Source organism: Patagioenas fasciata, chromosome 28, assembly GCF_037038585.1.
Source record: "Patagioenas fasciata isolate bPatFas1 chromosome 28, bPatFas1.hap1, whole genome shotgun sequence".
Taxonomy (NCBI): Eukaryota; Metazoa; Chordata; class Aves; order Columbiformes; family Columbidae; genus Patagioenas; species Patagioenas fasciata.
In genome coordinates, this window is record NC_092547.1 from 2,331,160 (window position 1) to 2,348,535 (window position 17,376).

Below are 17,376 nucleotides of genomic sequence, written 5' to 3' on the forward strand. Positions count from 1 at the left end.
TGAATAAACGCTTTACACGTCCGATACGGATCCACTTCTCCAAGATCTTCGCTCTTGGCTGTGTCTTTAATTCTTTGCTCTCCAGGATGGTGCTGAGCACGCAGTTGGTGACGGCGTTGAACTGCGAGATGGTGGCTCTGATGCTCTGTGCCAGCTGTTTGTTCTCTTTCTTGTCCCTTCGGGACCAGATGCAGCCCAGGCAGTGGTGGGGCACAACGTTCTGGAAGAGTGTCTAGAGGGAAACAGAGGTGTCCAACTCAGCCTGGAGCGCTACTGCCCACAGCAAGAAATGCACGGTTACAGTACAAACTGCAGCTGAATCAGAGGCCTCGCTGCTCACAGGGGGGACAGCAGGCAGTGACAGGCCCGGGGATGACAGGCCCCCCCTCCCCTAGGGGGCGCTCGGCTGGGCCAAAGGACGTTTCCTTGCTTTATATTTTCTACCACATTCATCTGGAGACGAGGAGGAAAGCCATCAGACAGTACCACTGTTCAAAAACAGGTACAGGCCTGGACTAAGATGTTTACAAAAGGTGTTTTTCCACTAATTGTTGTTAAAAACACACTAAACTCATGTGATGTTTGTCTCCCTTGTTTTTCCACTCGTTCACAGACCAGGCCCAAGGACATTCACACATCCCATGCACTTGGGGGCGGTTATCCGGCCCGAGATACCATTCTCACGAGTCTGGGCTATAACTTTTTACAATTACGAGAAATGTACTTCAAAGTAATCTGTCCAAGGCCCTTTATATATTATTATGTTAGTACTATGTCTTTGACCGTCCAGATGGTCATGTTAGTATTGATCTTCCTTTATCATCCAGGTGGCTGGAACCGCACATCTTGCTTTTCCACATTTACTTTCCAACATGAGTCCTCAAGACATTACCTTAGAATCTCTCCCATATGGCCAGTTGAACAGCTTGTCAGAGGAAACAAGGTGAAGTGGGTGCACTCTGATGAAAACAAGGTTTCATACAAGTTAATCATTGTTTTACTTATCTAGTAATACTATATAACAGATTTAAAGCAGTGCAGAGAATGCCACGTTGTACACCTCGTGTTGCAAACATCGGCACTGAGCGTATTTCTGATATGAAATACAGGTGGATGCCTCTTGCAAAATTTTTGTTTCCTTATAGAATGTTTTTCCATTTTGTTTTCCATTGTCTGGACTGCTTTTCCTATTTCTCTTTTTTTTTTTCCATCCTAGGATGTGAATGTAACTTCCTACGATCGGCTCTTTGGGAAAGAGAGTGAAATGCAGGTGTTCACTTTGCTCTAGTTGGGAGGGGAGCAAACACAGCAGTTTTGACTATTGATGTGATTCAGAGCAGCACATCAGGCACATGCGCTGGGTGCAGCTTTTTAGTGCAATACTTGCAGAATCATGAGGGTAAAAACCTCCTCTGCTGAGGCCACGACACGAGGGGCAACGTGTCGGGCAGAGTGACAGAGAGGACCCAGGTGTCCGGGCACCGGCACAGCAGTGGGAGCATGGACACGGACACACATCCACACGCAGGCGTAGCTTTGCTGAAGGGATTTACTGATCATGAGAGGGAAATGGCCCAGGGCTCCCAGGGGATCAGACGGGGTCATCCAGGGATGATCATCTCCTCATGTCACTGGAGGGGGACAGGACACGGCTGTCACCATCAGTTTCAGTTCTGAAATCAGAGCCCAAAATGAGATCTCCAGTGTCAGCTGGGACATGAGGGGAGGCTTCTCCCCACCGTCTCTCTGCAGAGACCCAGGGAAGGAGAGAAGAGTTGGAGCCCTCAATCAACCCAGGACAAGACTCGGTTCTCCTGAGATCCATGTGGCACCCAGAGCTCCTTGGCCAGTGTGTCATTAGCCCCGGATGCCCCTACATCTCCCAGAACCCTGCCCAGCCCTCAGGGTGATCCCTGGGGTCTGTAAGGCCCCAGAGCCCCAGCCTGGCCTGCACGGTGACCCTCTGGGTCCGTAGAGCCCCGCTGGGTGCAACAAAAGTCATGGGGGCAGCTCTGTCCAGCGTGGCCTGGGACACAGGGCATGGACAGTCTCCTCTGTTTGCTTCTAGATCCACGTTCTGCCCACCCAGGACCCTTTGTGGGGCTGGAGATGCCCTGATGCTGCTCACCAGCAATGGAGGAGATGGGTGCACTAGCACTTCAGCATCTGGAAGATCTGGAACCTGGTGTTTCTGCTGCAAAACATCATCCACCCTGAGAGACAGAGGGAGCTGGGGAGAAAGGTTGGGTGAGGGACACACTTGGGTGCACTGGGAGGCAGGGGAAAGCGATGGGGTCCTTGGGAAGGTGACTCCAGGGAAAATGGGGTGCGTGAGCTTGTGTGGTGGGGCACAGAAAGCAGTGGAGGTCCTGGGGAAGGGGCTGTGTCCTGGGGTATCGTGGGGTGCACTGGGCTGTAGTGGGTTGTGATGGGATGGAAGGGAATGCAATGGGAGCCCTGGGCAATGGGGCATCCCTGGGAAAACACTGGGGAGCAGGGATGTTCTGTGGGGCTGCAGGGGGTGCATGGGAGTGTACTGGGGCACACTGGCATGTTCTGGGGAACACTGGGATGCCCTGGAGTTTCGTGGCCGTGGGAGGGAGGGTGTGGGGCAGCAGAACTTGTGACACCTACCGCAGCCCTCTTCACTCGCCCCAGTTTGAGTCCCTCCTGTAGAGAGACCATGAGACCTCACTGGTCACTGGGATGTCCCAGCCCCAGCAAGGGAGGGGAGGACCAAGGTGCCCTCCAGTTCCCAGACTGGATGCCCTCCAAGTCCGCCCCCCTACTCACATGCAGGAGAGACCCTCCACTTGCTTCCAGCAATGTTCCTGGAAATGCCTATGGAAGAAGAGAAAGGGGTTGGAGACAAATGGGGCTGTGGGTGGGGCACAGGTGTCCCCAGCCCCACCCAGGCCCATGGATTCTCCCTCATCTGAGCGTGAAAATCCCTTCTGCTCCCCCCAACCTCATTCCTCCAAGTTTCACCTGGGATACCTGTTCATGGCGGACCAGGGCTTGGGTTGGAGAAAAGGATAACATGGGAATTTGGGGCCTCCAAGGAGGACGGTGGCTGGGGGGGACCCAGAGGCAGGGCACTGTTGTGAACTCGCAGAACCCAAGGGACCGGGCTGGGGGTGCTGGAGGGACAGGACTGCATGGGATGCAAGTGAGGGGTAAAGAATTCAAGGGGAGGGGACATGGGGAATTCAGGTGAGGTTGTTGGCGGGGGCAGGAGGAAGAGGACAGCAGAGGAACAAAACGCGGGGATCGGGAAAGTGTTTGGGAGGGGGTGTTCAAGGAGGGGGATCTGGGGGCACTACCGCAGGGGACAGGGTGAAAGGCAAAGGACAGAGTGGAAAGATGGAAAGAAAGGCATTGGCATCCATCAAAGAGAGGGCATTTGGGGACCCTCTATAGGACACAGAGGAGATCCTGAGGAGGAGATACCTGAGGGGTCTTAAAGGATGGAGTGGGGAGGCCCAAAGAAGAGGGGTGTGGGGGCACCAAGACAAGAAACCGGGAGGGGCCCTCACTGGAGCCTCACCTGCGCATCCTCCAGGGTGCACAGCAGGATGGTGAAGAGCAGGGCCACGCTGAGCACTGCGACCTTCATCTTCCTCTGCGGTGCAGCGAGTCCTGGGTGATGCCAGAAAAGGTGAGGGCACCTTTATCCCTCCCAGGACGACTCCTTGCCCCTCCCTACGCCTCCAGCCCCCAGGGCAAAGCTTGGCAGAGACACCCGCCCTGGCAACCCAGCCTTGGCACAGAGTCACTCCCGCCTTGAGCACTGATCCAGCTGCCTTCCCTGGCATCAGTGCCGCTTCCTGCATGGGGCAGCTGCACGGGGAAGGGCCCAGGCATCCACAGTGGTGAGGGGGGACAGCAGTGTGTCCCTGACAGCCAGACACCCTATGGTGATGACCCACTGCTCCAACTCGAAACCATCCTGCAACAACCCCAAAAGCCTGATCCCCCCACCTGCCAGTGCCCCTCACCTCCCAGCACCACCATCTCCCAGTGCCCCTCAACTCCCAGGCCAGTCTTTCCCTATGGAACCCCCCCTAGAGATGACACCAGCCTCAAATCTGGGGTCTCTAAGCACAATTATCTCTGAGCCCTTTCCAGCCCCTTAAATAAATGAGGGGCTGGGAGTCACTCCTCTTCTTGGGGCACCAGGGACCCCAGGATTAGGGAACTCTGGGAGGTGGGAGGACAGCTGGGGCAATGTGGACAGCTGGTGACTGGGATCCTCAGTCACTGGTGGCGCTGCCAATGGGGAGCACTGGTGAATCCTGGGCTCTGGGAGAGGAGGGCTGGGCTTGGGGGAAGTGCTGGGGTGGTGTCAGTGCCCAGCTCCAGCCCACCCCATTTCCCTTGCACCGCCAGCCCCCAACTGGTCCAGTCTGCAGCCACAGCTGAGAACAGAGCAGAGGGAACATCCCCTGCCCTGGCTCTCACCTGTCCCTGCCTGGGGTCACTGCGCCCTCCCAGACAACCTGGGTCCCGCCCTGTAGAGTTGATCCCACATGGTGGGTCCCAGTGTCCCTGTCCCCAACAAGGCTCTGGCTCCAGCCCTGTCCCTTCCTGGGACTTGGCCACAGCTCACCAAAGGCCCTTGTCCCCACCGAGTGTCCCTTCAATGCCCCCATCCTCGGCCCAGGCCAGCGCTGTCCCTGAGCAGGACGTGGCCATCCAGAGGGACGTGATGAAGCGGGCGCTTGTTCCCAGGCAGCCGCTCGGAGCTCATTGCAGGACGGAGCTCCCCTGGCACGAGGAGGGATGTTTGCTCCCACAGCGGCTCTGATCAGCTCTGTTTGCCCGGGGCCCATGGCACAAGAAGCCCGTTCACCAAGATCAGTGCCTCACAGAGTGACCGATCAGGGGATCCAGGGCAGTTAAAGCAGCCTGGAAGCCTGGGCTCCCCCAGCCCTGGCAGCGGGCAGAGCCCACAGAGAAGGGCAGTGCTGGGGCAGCGGGGAGGAGCAGGTCCTGGGGCACCCGCACGCCTGGGGCTCCCTGGCTGCCCTGGGCACAGGCTGGAGCCCAGAGGCCGGGGGGTCCCAGGGGAGCAGCTGGACAGCCGGGGTGCCGCTCTGCTTCGGGACAGCCTGGGGAGTCCTGCCGGAGTGGGGCTCAGAGCAGCTGGGGGATGGAGCTGTGTCCCCAGGGGCACGGCCTCCCCTGCCCTCTCCCCCGCCCGCCTTGCAGCTCTCCCTGGCTTTTTGCGGGGCGCGGGGTTCCCTTCACTGCACCCCTGGCCCAAACATCCCCATCCTGGGGGCCCTGGTCAGCATCCTCTGGGCACTGTGGGGCAGTGTGACAGTGGGGGAATCAATGGGTTTATAACTCCAGTCTCAGTGGCTGCTGCCCGGGCAACCTGGATGTTGAGCGGTTTCCAGCACCAGTCTGTGCTCACTGACTGGAGCAGAAGAGGGATCTCAGATTCCCAAGACCCGATTTCTGTCCCTGCAGAGCTGGCAGCCCTTCAGGGACATACCTGTGTTTGCTTTGATATTCTTCAGTGGCTGACTCTGGGCTGTGTGAGCATCTCCATGATGTACTTTTACAACCATGTTCTCCGTACAGACAGCAACACCTTGCCACAGTTCAGCAGCCTCTTGGAAAGTAAATGTGGAAAAGCAAGATGTGCGGTTCCAGCCACCTGGATGATAAAGGAAGATCAATACTAACATGACCATCTGGACGGTCAAAGACATAATACTAACATAATAACATAGAAAGGGCCTTGGACAGAGTACTTTGAAGTACGTTTCTCATAACTGTAAAACGTTATAGCCCAGACTCGTGAGAATGGGATCTCGGGCCAGATAACTGCCCCCAAGTGCATGGGATTTGTGATGTCCTTGGGCCTGGTCTGTGAACGAGTGGGAACGTAACTGAAATAAACATCACATGAGTTTAGTGTGTTTTTAATAACAATTACTGGAAAAACATCTTATGTACCATCTTAGTCCAGGCCCATATCTGTCCCCAAGGAATGTATTTTGGTGTTGGGGCAGGGGAGGAGCACAGACAGGCAGCCCGGACCCCTGGGTCCTCTGCCCTGCTCGGGGAGGGGAGGTCGTTCCCTGTATGATGGGCTCAGCACTCCTGGGCTCACAGGAGATGTCACCCCCTCCAGAAGCCATCTGCTGTTCACAAGGCCACCAGTGCAGCAAGTCAACATTCATTTGATGCAACCAGTCTGTTAGAGCCAGTAATCCTGTGTAAAATCGATGCAAAATTACCACTGTGCTTAACTACAATGTGCCATGGAACAACCAGGCACTGACAAATCTCTCTGTTTTCCCTGGGAAATCACATTTGTGGCACTTTCACCCCCAAATCTCAGCAGCAGCGTTTGTTAACACCGGTTAACAGCTTTGGCTACCCAGAGCTGCCTTCAGCTCACGTGAAAACGTCTCCTCACGCTCATTGTGAGCCCAAGAACGACGCCTCCCCAATGCCCAAACTGAGGAACCTCAAGCAGTGCCCCCTTCTCCAAGGGCTGCGTTACAATCTGTGACAGAAAGGGGCTTCCACAGCCTGGAAAAGCTCCACAAGGAACTGGAGATTCCTGGGTCTCACAGTAATTCTAGAGCTCAAGTGGTGACAGCCATCAGCTCCAGCTCAGACAATACATGCCAACGCCCATCACTGACCCAGGAAGGCAGCTCTTCCTGTCCTGCTCAACGCCTTCAAATCCAGCACACTTTGTCCCTCCAACAGGAGGCAGCTGATTGATTTCTAACACCACTCTTCTCTGTCTACTTCGAGATGAACCAGACATACGTTATACAAGCAACCAAGTCCCCGCCTGGAAGCAGCGGAGCCTTTTGCCTTCTCCTTCCCACCCCACTTTGCAGGAGAAGGAAAACAAACGGCAGAAGAGACGCTGAGAAATTCAACCACCAAATGGAGAGGGAACCTTTGAGAGCGGGAAAACTTATCCGTACAATGGAGAGAGCTACGCTGAATGAATAACACTGAAAATGAACCCTTCTTGCAGGGTAAAGTGCACAGCAATTCAAGACCTGCTGAACAGACCCCTGCCATTCTCAGCAATAAACAACCCCCAAGGCTCAACCAGCCAGCCAGGGTCACTGCTCTAAATCCAAGCGCAGCTGCACCGACCTGAGCCAACACGGACACAGCCGCCTCCCTTGGCCCACACGAAGCTGCACAGGCCACGCGCTGCTCCAACAGGAACGTGCTGGGGACACCCGGGTTTCTCATGGCGGCCTCTGCGCTGTCACCTGCACAAAGCACCAAGAGACCGGCAGCTGTGGGCTCAGCTCCGGGGGTTCCCGGGACCGGGGTCTCCAAGGGCCCGTTCGCACACGGATCCTTGTGCGCGCGCCCCGACCGCGGGCGCCTCTCCCGCCCCCATCCCGACCCGCCGCTCGCTCCCCCGGACCCGCCGCTCGCCTCCCCGGACCCGCCGCTCGCTCCCCCGGACCCGCCGCTCCCCGCCCCGGACCCGCCGCTCCCCGCCCCGGACCCGCCGCTCGCCCCCCCGGACCCGCCGCTCGCCCCCCCGGACCCGCTCAGCAGCCTCCGCTCAGCAGCCTCCGCTCGCCCCAGCCCTGTAGCCGGAAATTGCGTCACCGGGAGGGGCGAGCCGAGCGGCGCTGCCGGCAGGACCCCGACAGAGCTGTCCGATTATTCGCCTGACCCGCCAAATTTTTATACGAAATGTGAATGAGTTGAACAGTTATTAAAATAACAAAGTCTCTGGCAGCCGTGCCGTCATGGTGGCTCAGTGCAGTGGGAAACCCCCTGAACTGCAGGTCAGCCTCAGCTCTCAGATGAGCTCCTCCCCGCCCTCCGCACCGCTGACCCCGCAGCACAAAGCGCGACCGGCGCGTCCCGCGGGCGGACTCGGTGTCCGCGCTCGTTCGTCGCCTCCTCGCTGGCTGCAGCGGGACTGAGGGGCTGTGGGTTCCAAACCTGCGGTTTGCTGCCCTTGCACAGAGGAGAAGGCTCGGCTGCTGAGAACAGGTTCCGTGTTAAACTCGGCTGAAGAGAAGTTTCTCCTCCTGGGATCTCAGAACAGCAGCAGCTCCAAGGAACTGACAGAGCATGGGCCGCGGGCATTTCTCAGTGTCTGTGCTGAGAGGTTTGATCTGGGCGTTGTTAATGCCAGAAAGAGGTGGAAAGATAGAGAGATAAAGATGAGGGGTCGTGCTGCACAGAGTTACAGCATTTTTGCAAATGAGGAACTGAAATACGTAGCTTACGCTTTTTCTATGGATAAACAACATTTAATCCAATTCCTTAACTGTATTCCTTGAACACGTGTTCGTTAGAGCACAAGCCAAACAGCGCTGGGTGCACGGGCGATTCACTCTTTGTACTGGACATTCACATTAACAGTGCTGATAGTGGTTACATCACCAATCCCGTGTCCATTTCAATTTCAATTCCCCTGGTCCTTGGGTTACTCCCCAGGTTCTTTCTCCCGTCCGTGGTCCTTTAACTCGAGAGCCGTGTGTCCACCCTTTCTCTGCAGTCCGAACGGCTGGTTCTGTAGTTAATAAGGCAAGAAAAGGTCCTTCCCATCGTGGGGTCAGAGTTTCCTCTTCCAGGTTTTAATTAGTACTTTATCCCCAGGTTGTATTTTATGAATCGGAAACCCTAAAGGCAGAGTCTGATTTAAAATCTCTTTCTCCCTTCATTTAGTTCCTGCGACTATAAACTTCATATGCAATTTCAATTAGCTGAGCAATAGTTACATCCCTCAGCTCCTCCCTTTTGTAGTTTCTTACACTAATTTCAGACCCAGATCAGTCTGTGCGCAGAACAACACTGACTGCAACACAGCTAACCCAGAATTTCACATTCACATCACTTCCCCCTCTCATTTACTCTCATGTGTACAGATGCATCTGAACGGGGAGCGTGGTGGCGCTTTAATAATGGAACCGGTTCTCATTTTGTAATTATCTCCCCGAACAAAATTCTTTTGGTACCAAATATAAACGTGCGAAGTAAAAGGCTGAGCTCAGACACGCAAACCGCACGCCAAGCTCAAATATACAAACAGATCACAATTACATTCATTGAAGACAATATCTCGATTTTAGCCTTGCGCCTTTGGGCCGCTCGCTGCTCAGCCGGGTGGAGGCACCACTGGGGCTCCTGACAAACAGGGCAGTGCGGCTGGAGCCCCATCGGCACCCGCCCCGCTGCTCCAGCGAGCTGGGCTGGGCAAGGCTTTGATTGGTGTCCATCTGGGTGATACAACTGTTATCCCAAAACCAGGGGTCTGTACTCGCTGTGCACACGGAAGAAAAGCCACATTTAGTACACCGAGATGAGACACAGCCTGTCAAAAGCAGCACGAAAAACACACGTTCTCACTGTTTTCCCTCCACACTACACTGAATTCTAAAGAATGTAGCCTTGTATTAACTTTCCAAACATTAACATAATGTGTTTTCCAGTAAAACATAGGCTGTGTTGTAAATCCAAAGCGAGTAATGCCATGGTTTGCACAGTTCTGATGTGAATATTGGTGTTTGTGCCCAGCAACACATTGTATTTCATTGTGAATGCGCCAGAATATTTCCGGTCTGACTTTGTGTTGTACAGATAATGTCAGATTGGTTTTAGATCGTGTGGGTTCAAGGTTTGCACAGCTGAACGTGCTGCCGTGGTGTGCGTCTGTCTGTCCAGAGCCGGTAACGTGTATGTTTGTACAGCTTGTGTGTGATTTCTGTTTCTTGCAATAACAATTGTTTGGAGTGTGGTTTTTGCCATTTTCACATTGTATCACTCAGCTCTTGTTTTTCAATGCTTTTTTTTTGCCTAATGGTTTTTGGAAAAGTTCTCAAAAACCACTGAGAAACCGTTATTGTTAAACTTGGTGCTGTTTCTTTCTTGTGACTTGGGGCTTCAAAGAAATACCCAAACCAATACATTCCATATGTTTGGAAGACAGTTCTGTGCAGCTAAATGATTCCTTTTCTTGTCCTTAAATACTTGGGCATTTGTGCTAGAACTGTGTAACAGGAGTGATATTGTTGGGGCACCTCTGAGTGTAAGTTTGTCTTGGATAGATTGCCATGAATGTAGACACTGCTGCTCCACAAAGTGATGTTCTGAAGTTCTGCATTTGATCTTTTCACTTCATCTGATGAAGCAGTGGAGTTTAATCATTTGTCTGCAAATGAAACTCCCTAAAAGGCAGTGTACAGGGAACCTGCGGCAGGGAGCTCCTGATTCCCACCTGACTCCTCCAAAGGCCTCTCTTAAAAGTGAACAAAAGCCAACAAAAGCTGCGGCCCCTCCCTCCTGGGCCACTGCGGTGGGCGCCTCCCCTGAGACCACAGGAAGGTCCAGGCTCCTTGTCCTGAGTGGTCAGGGCATCGCTGGCAGGTGGCACCTGCTCGCCTGCTCACGGCCACTCTTGGGTGCCTTCATGGCCCAAAATCCCCGGGGATGCCACAGGGCCACCCACTTTTTCCTCGCAGAGGGCACCAGTGCCCAGGAGGCCTGGACATAGAGGTGGGCAGGGAAATGGAGATAGGCTGGTGTCGAGGGTTAAGATTGCGGGGTGACAATCAAACCCTGGCAGATGTGTTGTCAACCTCCTCTCCCCCCCACTTCCCCCTTTTGCCCCTCCCTCTCCCCCCTTCCCACTCAGCACAGGTGATTGAGAGGGAAAGAAGGACAGAGAGAAGAGAGTTGGAAAAGTTAAAGATGTTTTACTGATGCTACTGATAAGAACAGAGAAAATAACACAAATATACAAAACCAATCTTGAAAGTCTCAGCAACTGCAGAGCCAGCACCCAAAGTCCTGGATTGGACTCTGCAGCCAACCGGAGCTGGATTCAGTCTCTCACTGGCCTCAGTTCGCAGGGACGACCAGCAAGGTCCTCTCCTAATGTCGGCCATAAGCAGAAGGGAAGGAAAAAGGCAAAAGGGAAGGAAAAGGGACGAGATCCTCGTGATCTCCCGCTTTTATATGAAGTATTCACGTGAATGGAATGTTATACACAGTTGGTCATCAGTTTCTCGTTGCCCCTCTCGTGAGATGTCCATCCGTGCTTATCAATAAGTTTTCATTCCATTGCTACGTTTATGTCCTGGTTTTGTTAAAAACAAGTTTCTCTTTTAGTGAATTTGCCTGTCAGCCAAAGCCTTCATGTCAGCTGCATTTTCCTGGAGAACCCAACACATGTTTTGGTTAAACCCAGCAAGGGAATGCAAACTTATTGATAAGCACGGATGGACATCTCGCGAGGGGGGCAATGAGAAAACTGATGACTGAGCGACTGACCAATGGTGAATAACATTCTGTTCACGTGAATACTTCATATAAAAGTGGGAGATCACGAGGATCTCGCCCCTTTTCCCTTTTCCCTTTCTTTCCTCATGGCCTTTTTCTTGTTTTGTTAACTACAGAACCAGCTGTTTGGAGGGCAGGGAAAGGATGGACACACGTCTCTCAAGCTAAAGGACCCCTGACGGAAGAAAGAACCTTGAAAGTATCTCAAGAACCGGGCAAACTGAAATTGAAGTTGACTCGGGGTTGTAAATGGACTGTGGTATAAGCATATCCACAAAGGGAACTTACCAACGGGATTGTGTAAGAAATGTCTAAGAATAGAAGATCAGGAAACCAGAGCTTGGTTGAGGATTCCAGTTGCCACTGGAAGAATAGAAAAAAAATAGCCAAGAATGGTGGGAGGTATTTACTGAAGGGGTGAATGAGAATTTAGAGAGTCCACCAGTGATGAAAAGAATAGAGTGCAGACAGAGAAATCAAATTCCGTGTTGCTCCTGTTGTTCCTAGGAAGTGAAGGCCAAGAGTTGGGCAACGATAATCGCCACGCTAACGACAAAAACAGGAAAGGCGGGGACACGGCCCTCGCTGCCGAGAAGACGACGAACTCGGCTGCCGGCTGCAACCTGCTCGGCCAGCGAGCGTGGAAACCTGGACCTGATCCTCTTGCCAGGAGCGGTGACTTATTCTTCCCAACTTAGCCTGGCTAATCCCTGTACCAAGTGCTACGAGCGTGTGAGAATAGGAAGACTAACCCAGTATGTTCTACATTATCACACTCGTATTAATTCTGGATGTTATGATAGAACAAAATTGGAGAAGTGTGAAATCCAAGGGCAGAAATTATGGGTAGCAACTAACCTAGAGAAAGGTGGACTCGCTGTAGGCTCTGCCTCCTGCCCTAGGGGAGAACAGAGCATCTGTTTTACACAAGGTGGTGAGTGGGGCTATTCAGATGGAGGGGGAGTGCAAGACAAAACTTGAAACAGAGAGGAGTTTAATAAATGCCCCATAGGAGGAATGCAAACTTGGAAAGATGGTGAATGGCCTGCACAAAAAATATCTGAATACTATGATCCAGCCACATGGGCCCAAGATGGAAACTGGGGATCCCGTACCCCTATATATATGCTAAACCAAATTATTCGGTTGCAAGCAGTGGTTGAAATAATAAGCAACCAGACGGCTGAGGCACCGAATCTCATAGCGAGACAATTGTCTCAGACCAGAGCTGCAGTGTACCAAAATCAGGGAGCGTGAGATTGGCTTTTAGCTGAAGAGAGGGGGGCGTCTGTGGGAAACTGAATACTTCGGAGTGTTGTTTGGAAAGAGAGAACGATGGGGAAGCCATAATGAAAATAGCAGAGGAGATAAAACGCGTTGCACATGTACCAGTACAGAAATGGAATTCTATACTTACTAGCCATTGGTGGGGTAACTTATTTGGGGGAGCCTGGTGGAAGAAAATAGGCTTCATGATCGTATGTGCATTTCTGGGTTTACTGTTTCTGCCACGTATGACCCCCTGCTTTGTTCGGTTAATACATTCAGTAGTCCAAGCCATGCAAATCTCAGGCACGCCTATAGATCCTGAAATGGCAGCAAAAGGAACGGGGTATAAACTAATGATTTTAAAAGATAACACCAAACTGGACCTGCCCATCGCACTGGGAAGAAGAAACCCAAAAGGAAAGCGCTAGGAACTGCAGTGAGCGGGGTCACCACGCCAAAGAGCGCGAGCTCCCGCTGCAGCCCAACAGATGCCATTGCTGCCGGGGCACCAGCCACCCGGTCATCAGCTGCCCCAGAAGAGCAACACGAATGTTTTGTTCAACATGAGAACTTGTTTGTTCTTTGAGGGAGAAAGATAAGTCTTCTCCTGTCGAAGCAGCCTTCTTACTTGTGGTCCGAGAAAAGGTTAAATAGGGAATCATCATGTTAGTACAAGAATTTACTAACCTTCCCGAAAAGGGGGGAACTGACAGAGGGAACTAACTAACTAACTAACCCATTCTGTTAAGAAAAAACAGAACCTCGTCGAATGCCAAGGTAAGAGGTTTTACAGCACCTAGATGTAAACTTGAGAAGACGAGATAACGAAGATTTACAGCAAAAGGGGGGAACCAGTCTGATTTCAATCGACTTGGCAGCTTGGGTTCCAGTCCACTCAACATAATGAGCCAAAGGTAAAGAGGTCACTGTGACGAGGCTGAAGGAGCCTTCATCCAAAGACCCCTCCTCAAGACCACCAGATGGCACTGCGCAGGTGCAACAGGGAGGGGTCAAGGAGGAGACTACGGAAATGATCACCTGGGACTCATTTTAAGAAGAAGCGGGAAAGGTTATGAATATGTAGAGGCGTTCCTGGGGTCATTATGAATACGTAACACCTTACTGTATTAAACACACCTCATTCAGCTTCTTTGGGGAACTGAGAACTTGCTGAGCTGACACCAAGTCCTGCTGTGTCCCTGTCACCCGCAGAGTGCCCGCATCCTCCCCACGGTAGCGGGCATTGTGACAAAGGTTCTATGTCAGCTGGGTGTGGCAGCCGAGCGCCCCCTAGGGGAGGGGGAGCCTGTCAGCCCCGGGCCTGTCACTGCCTGCTGTCCCCCCTGTCAGCAGCGAGGCCTCGGAAAAGTTTCCAAAACATCCCCAGACTTGGGTCCAGCGTGGCCAAAAGTCTCCAAGAGACAAGTCGGAAAGAAGGATATGGAACAAAGGGAGAAAGCGAAGGGAGCAAGCCAAAGGGAGGGAAGAGGAAAATCTAGTGCCGGGCTGCAGGTCTGAAATGGAGGAATGGAAAGACAAAAGCCAGGAAGCAGGAGAGTTTGAGAAAAGGAGAGAGGAAAGAAGAGACATGCAGCCAGACGAGGGGTTAGTGAGAGAGGCTGGCACAGAGAACAGGATGAGAAGGAAATAAGGCAAGGCTGGGCCAAAGGACGTTTCCTTGCTTTATATTTTCTACCACATACATCTGGAGACGAGCAGGGAAGCCATCAGACCTGATGGATTAGGCCCAAACAAAAACCCCGGCTACTTGAGACACTTAGACTAAGCCTAAAATGCAAAGATCTCTCCATAAGGATGGGTTTTATACTCTACTTCCACAATCTGCTGGCAGTACAAAAGAATAAGCGGCAGATCTACTTAGGCTGAGTCACGGTGGTTTTGTGCAGAAGGATATGGAACAAAGGGAGAAAGCAAAGGGAGCAGGACAAAGGGAGGGAAGAGGAAAAACTAGTGCTGAGCTGCAGGACTGAAATGGAGGAGGTTTTGCATTTTCTTATGATACAGTTGTATAGGTGGCTTCAAGCCTAGACAACACGATTTCACGTTTTTCTTCTGGAGTTATGCATTTGCTGTTCTTTCTTTCTTCTTGTTCTTTTAGCAGGATCATTTTATCTGAGCATGGCAGTGGCCCTAAAGGCACTTGCTTTGATAGAGCTGTCCAATAAGGTGTTGAACAAGTCCTCGCAGACACGCAATGATGTAGCATGCTATAGAAATCAGTGCTTCTGTTACTTCGATTAAAGAAGTAATTTCTCTCAATATTCCAAACCAAGATTCTAACAATCCCATGAGTGGACTATCTACACCTGAATTCTCAGCCAATTCTTCTGCTGAAGCTGTGGTTAGACATATATCACCTTTTTCTGCCAACATCGTATCTGGGACCATGTTATTTTCCCATGCCATTCTACTAGTAGCATCTAATTGCTTGGTGATTCATTTAACTGCTTGTCTAGTATAACTTATAAATAAATGTTATTTATCCCGTCTACATTCTTGTTTGTAGTTACCTACCAAAACAAAAAGGACTCAGAACCCGCAGCTAACTTGACTTCTTGCTTTGTGTTCCTTGGGGACTCCTCTGGGGACCCCAATCTAATTGAAATAAACCCTGTCATCAGAGGAAAGCCCTCAACTCCTTTTTCTGTTGCCCTGATGGATCACAGTGTTCAAATGCCAGGGTAAAAGGAATTTCCAATTGTACGACGTCACAGGTACCTTCCCAGTGGGGGATAAAATGGAATGAAGTGTCATCTTCCCACAGTACCACCAAAGATCCACTCAAGAAGCATTTGAGGACATATGAGGACCAACTTCCCGTGTCTCTGCACACCTACTCATGTTCCTAGGAACTTGGTATCATTCCTGCCGCGTCGTGAGAGACAGGCAGTATGATTTTCAATTATTCCTGAAAATGCCAGGGGGATTTTGATATTTTTCCCTGCAAAGCTGGAAACAGTAGGGAGAGAGTATGACACGACTTATTTCTCCATGCCGTAGAGTCTTGGCATAAGGCTAAGACGCACTCCATCCCCTGTCAATCTTCGCTCCACCCCAGAGGGAAGGGTACCACTTGGGCCACAGGCCTTCCTGCCGCACAGGCATAGCAATTGCTCTTGTTTAGGCTTTGCACCATATATTTGATCCATTCTACCCAGGCATTTGTACCTCCATATATTTTGAACCTTCCCAGGGCATCTTTTCTACTAATGTCTATTTGTGATCCATAAACCCCACTTACTGAATCATCTGCTCTCTGTCTTGCAATTAGCAAAGGGTTGCACTGCAGAGACTCACATCCTGGGAGAGACTGTCCTTTAGATAGGGTCATTTTTCTTTGCAACTCTATAACCGTTCATTGCTCACTGTCCATCCCCTAAACTCTGTGCTCCAAATAACACTGTACCAGGAGGGGCAATGAGAGACAGCAACAAAAACTGTGCACTTCTTTAAATCATCCTTAGACTCAGGCCCCTTGGACACGTTTCTTTTCATAACTCCATTCTCTTTAGCTCTGTACATCCCCACAGTTAAGGATGTGGCAATCATCTACTCAAATTGTTAGGGAACCTTCAGTTTCAGTGACGTTTGTTAAGTAACCCATTTGTAAATTCTACATACACAGGATTAACAATCCCCAAAGGTTTCATTTCATTTTCATCTCTGTATCTTTAGTCGAAGGGGGTCATCAGTTGTCAATACTTGCCACTCGTCATTGTCCTTTGGAGGTTCGATTGGCTCTTTAATCTGTGTCTAATGAGTCCACCCTTTCTCAGCTGGTCGTACCACTGTCTCGGTGAGCAGCAGAACTTGAAATGCTCCTTCCCAATCTGGCTGAAGCTTCCGTTTCTTTCCAGGATTTGACCAGGACCCAGTTTTCAGGCTGAAACTTGTGAGCTGCAAACTCTAAAGGCAGAGTTTGTGCCAGACGGCCTTGTGCCTGAGAGAAGATAGGCAAGACAACCCGAGTATACAGTTTTTGAGAAATCAATCCTTAGTTTCAAACTGTGGAGGTCCACCTGTTATTAAACTTTTGCTACCACTGCTGCTGCGGCAGTGCTCAGGAGGAAAGCTTCTCCCCAGCTGGCAAGGTGATCAACCAACACTAGTATGTATTTAATTCCACCAGCTACAGGCAAATCACCTTGAATATTTTGAGAGAGTTGTAAACTTGGACCCTGCCCTCCTGCAGGCTGCTTTTTAAGTGCCTTTTTATTTATTCTTTTACAAACCACCCATCTTTCACAAATTTGCTTGGCTATACTATAAATTCCCGTATTACGTCACACATTGCTTGTGTTCCCCAATAACTCTCCTGATGTAGAATCGCTAATACCTCCCTCATGGTTTGCTTATTTAACATTTCTCTACCATCTGGGAGTACCCATTTCCCACTCTGTTCCCTGGCTCCTAATTCTTGGAGGACTTCTTCTTATTTTTCATCAAAAACTGGAATTTCCTGTGAGGCCAGGACCTCAAGCGCGAGATAACTTACAGTTATCACTTCAGGTTTTAAGGCTGCTTCTCAGGCCATTTCATCTGATAACCAATCTCCCCTGACACAAAAGGAGTTTCCCCTCTGATGTCCCAATGGACATCATGTACTACAGCCACTTCTATTGGTGACATCAGATTATGTAACACTTGTCCAACTGGTTCTTCACAAACCAATTCTTTCCCTTTGCTATTCATTAGACCCCATTCTTCCCAGATTTTCCCAAAGGTGTGCACTACTCCAAATGCATATCTAGAACCGTTACAGATGGTACCTTCTTTTCCATCTAACAT

The 17,376-nt window shown here is 51.2% G+C and overlaps 1 protein-coding gene and 1 non-coding gene across 12 annotated transcripts in view; both read right to left on the reverse strand.

Moving 5' to 3' along the window:
• Nucleotides 1–1,128: 1,128 nt before the first annotated feature.
• LOC139825453 (dynein axonemal heavy chain 9-like) overlaps nucleotides 1,129–17,376 on the reverse strand; it is a 43,698-nt gene continuing 27,450 nt past the window's right edge. The window contains exons 16-22 of one of the 11 annotated variants that reach the window (XM_071799819.1): nucleotides 8,244–8,530; nucleotides 7,547–8,129; nucleotides 7,138–7,259; nucleotides 3,548–5,665; nucleotides 2,794–2,841; nucleotides 2,129–2,670; nucleotides 1,129–1,673 (exon numbers count right to left, since the gene is read on the reverse strand). In XM_071799819.1, the coding sequence (XP_071655920.1) occupies nucleotide 8,530 (1 nt within the window). In that variant the 3' untranslated portion in view covers nucleotides 1,129–1,673; nucleotides 2,129–2,670; nucleotides 2,794–2,841; ... (2 more) ...; nucleotides 7,547–8,129; nucleotides 8,244–8,529. Of the gene's footprint in view, nucleotides 1,674–2,128; nucleotides 2,671–2,793; nucleotides 2,842–3,547; nucleotides 5,666–5,917; nucleotides 6,227–7,137; nucleotides 7,260–7,546; nucleotides 8,531–17,376 lie in introns of those variants that run through there. The other 10 variants (XM_071799820.1, XM_071799818.1, XM_071799811.1 and 7 more) reach the window with 10 other exon arrangements.
• Nucleotides 6,582–6,666, reverse strand: LOC136115866 (small nucleolar RNA SNORD45). The gene has a single exon (XR_010653318.1). It is a non-coding gene; the product is annotated as a small nucleolar RNA SNORD45 (small nucleolar RNA).